The sequence below is a fragment of the Chiloscyllium punctatum genome, chromosome 7 (genome assembly GCF_047496795.1).
Source record: "Chiloscyllium punctatum isolate Juve2018m chromosome 7, sChiPun1.3, whole genome shotgun sequence".
NCBI lineage: Eukaryota > Metazoa > Chordata > Chondrichthyes > Orectolobiformes > Hemiscylliidae > Chiloscyllium > Chiloscyllium punctatum.
In genome coordinates, this window is record NC_092745.1 from 82,501,364 (window position 1) to 82,512,100 (window position 10,737).

The following is a 10,737-nucleotide window of genomic DNA, read 5'->3' on the forward strand; positions in this document are numbered from 1 at the left end:
GCACCTCGCATTTATCTGAATTAAACTCCATCTGCCACTTCTCAACCCATTGGCCCATCTGATCAAGATCCTGTTGTAATCTGAGGTAACCCTCTTCACTGTTCACTACACCTCCAATTTTGGTGTCATCTGCAAACTTACTTCACAGTAGGATTGCAGAGTGCAGCAAAGATTGAGTGAATTACTGACTGTACTGTAGGAAATTTAGTTCAAAGTGGAAATTATGTGCAAAGGGGAACAGTACAAGGGCTTACTGCAAGAAGTAGACTCTCAAGGGCAAGGGTGAGTGGGAGAAGATAAAGTTGTGGGCCGAGAGGTCTAACTGCAATGAGACCAGCAGTGGATTGACATCATGAACCAGTGTGACATGAATGCAGGAAAAGAAGCTGGCTGGTAAATATATCCAGTCTTTAAGTAACATCTTCAGTTTGTGTTGAATGTCCAGTGTTTTTTTCTAATTTCTTTTAAAAAAACGCTTATCTATGAGATTGATATTTCAAAAAAAGCCAACTATTTCAAAATTGTACTTTTTACTTTAAAAGCATTTCTTTACAATCTCTTGCAGAACTCTATTACACAGATTCAAAGCAAAAATATTATTGAGCTTCTTTTAAATTGCAAATTCCTCATTTTGTTTCAATCCTTTACTCGTTTGATCCATTTCGTCAACTACCTTTCAATCATTTTAAAATGCCAACTAAATCATCCTCAAAATCTCCTCCTTGATGAAGAAAAGCCAAACTTGTTTAAATATAGCTCAGAACTCAAATTTCTGATATTCAATGATATTTGCCTTTACATTATCCCAAGACCTTTTCTGTCCTTCCTCGACATTTTCCAATTAATCAGTTCAGACATGTTAATACGCGCGTCCTGAATCAGAAGTGGGCATGACTGTTCTAGAAGTGCCTTTTAAAACTTATCATTTACCACAAGTTTATATCTTTTCCTGTCCAGAAGCCTCCATTTAAATGGGGAAGAATGCAACTTTCAGTTATTTTAATCAATCTGTTCAGATAAGGGGTGGTGGTGGAGAGGTCCTTTTCAGGCTGGAGACCTGTGACTAGTGATGTGACATGAGGATCAGTGCTGGGTCCACTGTTTTTTGTCATCTATATAAATGATTTGGATGTGAACATAGGAGATATAGTTAGTAAGTCTGTAGATTACACCAAAATTGGAGGTGCAGTGGACAGAAAAGAAGGTTACCACAGAGTACAACAGGATCTTGCTCAGAATGGCCATTGGGCAGAGGGGTGGCAGATGGAGTTAAGCTTAGATACATGAGAGGTGCTGCACTTTGGAAAGGCAAGTCAGAGCAGGACTTGTACACTTAACGATAAGGTCGTGCGCAGTGTTGCTGAACAAAGAGACCTTGGAGTGCTGGTTCATAGTTCCTCGAAAGTGGAATCACAGGCAGATAGGATAGTGAAGGCGGCTTTTGGCTTTTTAAAATTCATTCATGGGATGTGGGCATCGCTGACTGGGCAGCATTTATTGCCCATTCCTAATTGCCCAGAGGGCAGTTAAGAGTCAACCAAATTGCTGGAGGTCCAACCATAGAAGGATGGCAGTTTTTTTCCCTAAATGGCATAAGTGAACCAGATGGGTTTTTCCTGACAATTGGTAATGGATTCGTGGTCATCATTACGTTGTGGCTGTACAGTACCTTGGTTCGGCCACTTTTGCAACACTGCATCCAATTCTGGTCTCCCTGCTATAAAAAGGATGTTGTGAAACTTGAAAGGGTTCAGAAGAGATTTATGAGGATGTTGCCAGGAATGGAAGGTTTGAGCCACAGGAAGAGGCTGAAACCCTGGGGCTATTTTACCTGCAGCATCAGAGGCTGAGGGGTGATCTTATAGAGGTTTATAAAATCATGAGGCGCATGGATAGTGTAAATGGGCAAAGCCTTTTCTCCAGGGTGGTGGAGACCAAAACTAAGGCACAGACTTAAGTTAAGGGGGGAAATATTTTAAAGGGAACCTAAGAAGCAACATTTTCACAGAGATGGTGGTGCATGTATGGGATGAGCAGCCAGAGGAAGTGATGGAGGCTGGTATGATTTGAAAGGCATCTGGATGAGTATATGAATAGGAAGGGTTGAGAGTGATCTGGGCCAAATGCTGGCAAATGGGACTAGACTTCTGTAGGATATCTGGTCAGCATGGACAAGTTAGACCAAAGGTCTCTGTCCGTGCAACATATCATTATGACTTATATGCTGTGACACAGCTCTGCAGCAGGTGGGACTTGAGCCCAGGTTCTCAAGCTCAGAAGTACAGACACTACACTATGCTACATATCCTTCTTATGTTTGCTGAAACTGCATACAACACTCTAAGAGAGCTGACCAACATCTTTTGCAACAAAAATGTAACTCGTAGATTTGTTATTACAGCTAAATTCTGCAACCAAACTCTCTCATCTTTTGCAAATAACCAGTTCTCCATCTGCAGTTGGAATATTAATTAAAGTAACTCCAAAGGCATCAAAAATGACATTAACAAGCTCAGGCTACATGATTGTAAAAACATTATAAAATGACAGCTTAATGTTCCTATTTTACATTATCATTTTAACCATACAAAGGCCACTCTTATTTTAACGTTATCAAGGCAGAGGCAAATACCTCTAACTTCATGATCCCTTTGGAAACTGGAATGCAAGTTCCAAATCATTGACATGGGAGTGCAATGTTGAAAATATGTATATTATTCACCACTATTGTTAGGAATGCAATGAACCTGTTAAAATATTTATATAACGTGCAGGTTACCTGCCGAGAAGCATCGCTGTCAGCTTTTTCACTGGCTTTAGTAGAATCCAGAGTAGTGGGACTGGTAAAGCTAAGACACGAGAAGATGTGTGAAAACCTTTAGATAGGTCAGCAGCCTCTTCAAGAATGGAACGTTTCTTTGATAAAATAGAAGCAGGCATATATCTGCTGTAGTGGGGAAAGTTTCGGCTGACAACCATGCTTACTTGGATTGCTGGTACTGTTTTTGATGCATTTCCCGCATTGTGTACAATAGTTCTGAAGGTTGAATAATGTCTGGAGCACATTACCAATTCCCCATTGCGTTGAACATAGGTTTGCCAAACTTGAGAATCTCTCCTTGAATAATCATGGCTATTGTTCATTGTTAATCTTTGGATTTTTATTTTGTAAGTTTTCCATGTCTGAGTTCTTTCTGGGAATGCTGAGATTTTTTGCAGAGAAGTACAATTTCGCCAGCTGAATAGATGTCTTCTTGCATCCCAAAACAAAAGTCCTGTCTTCATTCCTGCTGACTAGAAATAAAACATTATGAAGCAAACCTTTTAAGAAATCAAGACTGCTTGAAAAGAATTGAAGAGCAAAAATAAAACTAATTTCATGCTATTAAGTATAAATATGAAAAAGGGATACAACAAACAAGAAGTGACAACTGAAAAACAATCTCTCAGCTATAACTGCAAACAGCTTCCAAATAGTACGTTATTAGATGCTGGGGGAGACTACAAACTGCCTGCAACCAACATCACACAATCAATTAAAAGCAAAATAATGTGGATGCTGGAAATCTGAAACAAGCATATAAAATGTTGAAGATACCCAGTAGTTCTGACAGCATCTGTGGAGAGAGAAACCGTTAATATTTCAGAGGAAGTCATAGTGGACTCAAACATTCCACTCTATTTTCTCATGACAGATGCTGCCAGACTTGCTAGGTTTCTCCAGCATTTTCCCTGTATGTTTGTTTCACACAATCAATGTAAGGTACTTAAGTTTTTATGACTTATTTTAGTAATGAAATACCAGTAAGATCCCAGAAATTGGCTGGATGTTGAACAAGTTCTGTAGGTCTTGTCCCCATTCCTATGTTCTTATCAAAGGATTCCGGTAATTATGCTAAAACTTCAGAACACTTATACAGAAACAATACATCAATAGTCATTAAACAGAAATAGATGATTCTTGATGTTGGGCTTCTTGATATCGGGCTTCAGGCAATGGAAATCCAATGACCTCACAAGCTTGTTCAAACCCTATCAGAAACACATTCAAACATCCATGAGGTAACCCATCAGACATCCAAAATACACTTCAGACTTTACAAATGCTTGTTCAAAATCTTGCTAAATTAGAAAAAGAAGGAAAACAAATATCAGCCACTGTTCCTATTCATGATTGCTATTCAAACAACCATGGCTGAGAATACAAAAGAAAGTAGTAGGACAAGCATTTTTCGAAATATTGTCTCCAGCTATAGATTTGTTCTTCATGTATTTTTTTAAAAAAAGGATACAATCATTTCTCGAAATGAATGTGTCAAATAATTGTCGCTCAGTAGTGTCTGATACCCTGGCTCTGTTCCTAAGTATAACTTTGAGTGCTCTGGATTTCAATATTTTAGCTTCCCTCATGCACCCACTTTTCTGTACGTCTTTTCAACAGTATGAACAATATTGTCACATCTTCCTCCCTGGTACCTCTCTTAACGATCTTTGATCTGAACATTTATGAGTAAAAGGGTCACCAAGAAATCAAATAATAAATTCAGAAGAAACCTCTTTTACCTACTATGGTATAGTACCATTGAACAATATGATGAAATGCCAGATGTTAAACCCTTTGTAAAGTAAATGAAGGAGCCAGAGTCTGGTTTGTCTTTTAACTATAGATTGATTTACCGCATGATTGTGGCACTTGCTTGAACTTCGTCGTAGTCTGTTTGACAGAATTTCTCTTGAATGTTGTAACTGTTGACCGAACTCTTGTATGTCATTTGAGAATTTCCTAATTTGGCTTAGGAGGCAGAAAATTCAAACAAATGACTTCCTCTTGGCGATTGGTGCAACTGGTGCAGTTTCTTTTGGAGTGTGTTCAACTGATCATGTTCCCTAGCAAGGTGACGAAACATCTGAGAACAAATCGACCAGCTCAGCGAGCAAACTTACAACCTGTGTTCAACAACAATGACAGATTTTATCTTTCAACTTTCAGTCCAAAAATAAAACAGCTAAAAAGCACTTTGGGACAAGATAGCTCTAACAAGTGTGAGTTTATTTTATTCAAGAAAAATCTATTCTTGGAAAAAGTCAACATGCCTTTGCTCTTTGCCCTGAAGGGTTACACTCAAAGCATCAACTACTGCACCTCCTGATGCTAACTGGCCTGCTGCGTTCTTCCAGGTAAAAACAATGATTGCAGATGCTGGAAAAGCACAGCAGTTCAGGCAGCATCCGAGGAGGAGTAAAATTGACGTTTCCGGCAAAATCCCTTCATCTTCATCAATTCCTGATTAAGGGCTTTTGCCTGAACGTTGATTTTACTGCTCCTCGGATGCTGCCTGAACGACTGTGCTTTTCCAGCACCACTAATCCAGATGCTGTGTTCTTCCAGCCTCCTACCTGTCAACACTGTTTAACCGTTTGGGCTTGTTTGTTTCTGGGGCCAACTCTTAGTTGCAGCCCAACCCCAGCTTGTTGTCAGGTTGAGGAACATCAGAAATTACAATGTTTGGAGGCCGGGGATTGGGGGGTGGGGGGGAATATGTGTGGGGGTGGTGGGGTGTGTCTGGGGATGGGGGTGTATGGGGGTTTGTGGGAGGTGTGAGAGAGGGTGTGTATGAGGGTGATGGGTGTTTGGGGGGGGAGGTGTGTGTTGAGGGGAGTTTGTGAAGATGGGGATGTGTGTTTGTGGGGGTGGGGGGCATGTGTTGACAAGAGTTTGAGGAGATGGGGATGTGTGTTGAGGGGAGTTTGGGGGGGTGGGGATGTGTGTTGAGAGGAGTTTGGGGGGGTGGGGATGTGTGTTGAGAGGAGTTTGGGGAGGGTGGGGATGTGTGTTGAGGGGAGTTTGGGGGGTGGGGATGTGTGTTGAGGGGAGTTTGGGGGGTGGGGAGTTTGGGGGGTGGGGAGTTTGGGGGGTGGGGAGTTTGGGGGGTGGGGATGTGTGTTGAGGGGAGTTTTGGAGGGGTGGGGATGTGTGTTGAGGGGAGTTTTGGAGGGGTGGGGATGTGTGTTGAGGGGAGTTTTGGAGGGGTGGGGATGTGTGTTGAGGGGAGTTTTGGAGGGGTGGGGATGTGTGTTGAGGGGAGTTTGGGGAGGGGGTGAGGAAGCTGTTGGTCCAACAATCTGCCCTTTACCTTGGTCAGTGCCAGGGGCTGAACCTCAGGCTGATCCCACCTTATCCTTCAGATCCAGTTCCAGATCCACCCGGACGGCCGGAAGTGACGGACCTGGTTAAAAAAAACGGTGTCTCATCATTTTGGGTCCGGACGGCCCGGAACAACCGGCTCCGGCAAATCACCTTCGGCCGGTTCTAACATGGAGCCTGTTTTAATATCTTTACTCTGCTTTATTTTTGAGCGCAAGGGGAGAGGGACTGGTACTTTGGCGGCTACGCGGAGAAAAGGACTCACTGTATAATTATGTCAAAGAGTTAGTATTAATACGGCGGGCCGAATGGTCTCCTTGGTCGTGTCATTCTCTGATGCCTGTCCCAGAGCGGGAAGAAGTTCCCATCATTAGATCATCGGGAGCGGTGTTAAACTCTCGTGGAAAGCTGAAATAAATGAAATCCTGTTTAAAACATGGAGTTGCGCTTCTCTTTTATATTCACTCATGAGATGTGGGTGTCCCTAGTTGGCCATGAGAACGTGGCAGGGAGCTGCCTCCTTGAACCACTCGATGGGCTGAATGGCCTAATTTCTGCTCCAATGTCTTATGGTCCTGCCTGGTTGGCGTCATATTTTGCACAAAGGAAGTTCGTTGTTGGAGGTCAGTCATCTCAGCCCCAGGACATCTCTGCAAGAGTTCCTCAGGGTAGTGTCCTAGGTCCAAACATTTTCAGCTGCTTCACCTATGCCCTTCCGTCTATCATAAGGTCAGAAGTGGGGATATTTGCTGATTATTGCACAATGTTCAGCACTATTTACAACTCCTCAGATACTGAAATATGGCAATAGTGCCACACAATTGCATTGTGAAGGCAGGACTTCATCTCAACAAAGACTGTGCAGTGGTTACTGATACTGTCATGTTCAAGTGCATCTGAAGCTGGCAGATTGGTAAAGATGAAGTCAATTATGTTTTTCCCCTCTTGTTGGTTCCCTCACCACCTGTCACAGACCTAGTCTAGCAGCTATGTCCTTTGGGACCTGATCAGTTTGACCAGTAGAGCTGCTGCCGAGCCACTCTTGATGGTGGACACTGATATTTCCCACCCCCGAATACATTTTGTGTCCTTGCCATCCTCATTGATTCCTCCAACATGGAGAAGTACTTATTCAGTAACAGAGGGAGGGCAGTGTGTGGTAATCAGCAGGAGGTTTCTTTGTCCATGTTTAACCTGAAGCCATGAGATGTCTGTACCATGGAGAGCAGAATTAATGTTGAGGACTCCCTCCTGACTGTATACTGCTGGGTCTGTCCTGCTGGTGGTATAGGACATATCTAGGGATGGTGATGGCAGTATCTGGAATTTTGACTGTAACATACAATTCTGCAAGCATGATTACATTAAAACATGCCTTACTATAGGAAGAAATCTTCAGAGCATCTTTTAAAACCACTGAAATTAGGAACTAAGCTTTAACAGAAAATATGGTGCCCCATTCATCCAACAATAACTCAGGAGTGACAACTACTCATTTAGTTTGAACACATACTGAAATGTGTCTCCTGTTTCATTTTATGTTTTTAATGGTCACAGACTGCACACAAAGACACTTACAGCAGAGGTACACGTCCCATGACTACAGCAAGCCAGGTAGTACACAAAATACAATTGCATTTCAGCAAACATTCTTTCTTTCATAAAAAAAGTTACATGCACTGTCATTTGCAATTAAAAATTACACAAGTTACCAATAAAGATGATCACAAACAAATTCATTCATCAATAAAGAGATATTAAGTCTAGTTATTTTAATTTCATCAGACTGTGCAAACATAGTCTTTAAATTTGAAAATGTCTTAATCGTATGCAGTTGTGTTGTTGGCTGTTCCTCATACCTGCTCATCAGTAGCATGGTTTTCCTTCTCTGGAGTGTGCTGTTGCCTTAGTAACTGTTGTCACTGATTCATGTCTGTTTCAGGGTAACAGTGACCTCTGGGATTTAAGAATATTCTACACTCCATGTAGATGTTGAGCTCCTTTCTTCCTGTTCTGCTACCAGCTGTGAAAGGACAGCTTCTGTAGTTATACATGGATGTCTGCGGTTGAACAATGTGGGCATTCATGTTAACTACATATGATCAAGGTTACAACTGCTCAGTTCCCACAGATCTACACAGTTAGGTGAGCTGACCTTTGGAATCGAATTTAATTGAATTAGCCTTATGGTTGAGAGCATTGAATGTTTGTACTCTACCTCTCTGATGTTCAGCTCTGTCAATAACAGTTTTATCAAAGTAATATTTAGCTTTCTGTCATTTTCACTTTGAAATTCTCACACTTGCCACTACTTCAATCTTCAATTGTTTGGGGTTTTTTGCTATTTAAAGAGGAATTTGGGTGTAACATGGCATTAGACTTTGTACTGGACTATTTTCCATACATTCAGTACATGTCTTGTTCCATTCAAGGATTACCTTTTTACAAGGAGAAAGTGAGGACTGCAGATGCTGGAGATCAGAGCTGAAAAATGTGTTGCTGGAAAAGCGCAGCAGGTCAGGCAGCATCCAAGGAGCAGGAGAATCGATGTTTCGGGCATAAGCCCTTCTTCAGGAATGAGGAAGGTGTGCCAAGCAGGCTAAGATAAAAGGTAGGGAGGAGGGACTTGGGGGAGGGGCGTTGGGAATACGATAGGTGGAAGGAGGTTAAGGTGAGGGTGATAGGCCGGAGAGGGTTGGGTGCGGAGAGGTCAAGAAGAAGATTGCAGGTCAAGAAGACGGTGCTGAGTCCGTGGGTTAGGACTGAGATAAGGTGGGGGGGGTGGGGAAATGAGGAAGCTGGAGAAATCTGCATTCATTTCTTGTGGTTGGAGGGTTCCTAAGCGGAAGATGAGGCACTCTTCCTGCAGGTGTTGTGTTGCCATGGTCTGGCGATGGAGGAGGCCAAGGACTTGCATGTCCTTGACGGAGTGGGAGGGGGAGTTAAAGTGTTCAGCCACGGGGCGGTTGGGTTGGTTGGTGCGGGTGTCCCAGAGGTGTTCTCTGAAACGTTCCGCAAGTAGGTGGCCTGTCTCCCCAATGTAGAGGAGGCCACATTGGATGCAGCAGATACAGTAAATGATGTGTGTGGAGGTGCAGGTGAATTTGTGATGGATGTGGAAGGATCCCTTGGGGCCTTGGAGGAAAGTGAGGGGGGGAAGTGTGGGCGCATGTTTTGCATTTCTTGCATTGCAGGGGAAGATGCTGGGAGTGGAGGTTGGGTTGGTGGGGGGTGTGGACCTGACAAGGGAGTCGCGGAGGGAGTGTTTTTTCCGGAACGCTGATAGGGGAGAGGAGGGAAATATAAACTTGGTGGTGGGGTCTGTTTGGAGGTAGAGGAAATGACGAAGGATGATACGATGTATCTGGAGGTTGGTGGGGTGGTAGGTGAGGACCAGTAGGGTTCTGTCCTGATGGTGATTGGAGGGGCGGGGTTCAAGGGCGGAGGAGTGGGAAGTGGAGGAGATGTGGTGGAGAGGATCGTCAACCACGTCTGAGGGGAAACTGCGGTCTTTGAAGAAGGAGGGCATCTGGGTTGTTCGGTATTGGAATTGGTCCTCCTGGGAGCAGATGCGGCAGAAGTGAAGGAATTGGGAATTTTTTACAGGGGGCAGGGTGGGAGGAGGTGTAGTCTAGGTAGCTGTGGGAGTCGGTCAGTTTGCAGTAAATGTCGGTGTTGAGTCAGTTGCCCGAGATAGAAATGGAGAGATCTAGGAAGGGGAGGGAGGAGTCTGAGATGGTCCAGGTAAATTTGAGGTCGGGTGGAAGGTGTTAGTAAAGTGGATGAACTGTTCAACCTCCTCGTGGGAGCACGAGGTACCGCCGATACAGTCATCGATGTAGCGGATGTAGCAGGTATTGTCTCAGCCTGCTCCTGCCCCACCGAACACATCTCTGCATACCTCGACATGGTCCTGTCCCCATTAGTCCAAGAACTCCCCACCTACGTTCGGGACACCACCCACGCCCTCCACCTCCTCCATGATTTTCGCTTCCCTGGCCCCCAACGCCTTATCTTCACCATGGACATCCAGTCCCTATACACCTCCATCTCCCATCACGAAGGCCTCAAAGCCCTCCGCTTCTTCCTTTCCCGCCGACCCAACCAGTACCCTTCCACTGACACCCTCCTTCGACTGACTGAACTGGTCCTCACTCCGAACAACTTCTTTTTCCAATCCTCCCACTTCCTCCAAACCAAAGGAGTAGCCATGGGCACCCGCATGGCCAATGCCTGCTACATCCGCTACATCGATGACTGTATCAGTGCTACCTCGTGCTCCCAAGAGGAGGTTGAACAGTTCATCCACTTTACTAACACCTTCCACCCCGACCTAAAATTTACCTGGACCATCTCAGACTCCTCCCTCCCATATTCCCAATTCCTTCGCCTCTGCCGCATCTGCTCCCAGGAGGACCAGTTCCAATACTGAACAACCCAGATGGCCTCCTTCTTCAAAGACCACAATTGCCCCTGAGACGTGGTTGACGATCCTCTCCACCACATCTCCTCCACTTCCTACTCCTCCGCCCTTGAACCCCACCCCTCCAATCGCCACCAGGACAGAACCCCACTGGTCCTCACCTACCACC

General features: G+C 44.2%; 1 protein-coding gene across 5 annotated transcripts in view; it reads right to left on the reverse strand.

Annotated features, from left to right (window-relative positions):
- The window catches only part of oma1 (OMA1 zinc metallopeptidase), a 69,895-nt gene extending 63,675 nt beyond the window's left edge, over nt 1-6,220 (reverse strand). For 3 of the 5 annotated variants that reach the window (XM_072574213.1, XM_072574210.1, XM_072574214.1), the window contains exons 1-2: nt 6,135-6,220; nt 2,780-3,294 (exon numbers count right to left, since the gene is read on the reverse strand). In XM_072574213.1, coding sequence (XP_072430314.1) covers nt 2,780-3,285 — 506 coding nt within the window. In that variant the 5' untranslated portion in view covers nt 3,286-3,294; nt 6,135-6,220. Of the gene's footprint in view, nt 1-2,779; nt 3,295-4,563; nt 4,651-4,677; nt 4,948-6,134 lie in introns of those variants that run through there. The other 2 variants (XM_072574211.1, XM_072574212.1) reach the window with 2 other exon arrangements.
- Between the last annotated feature and the right edge of the window lie 4,517 nt (nt 6,221-10,737).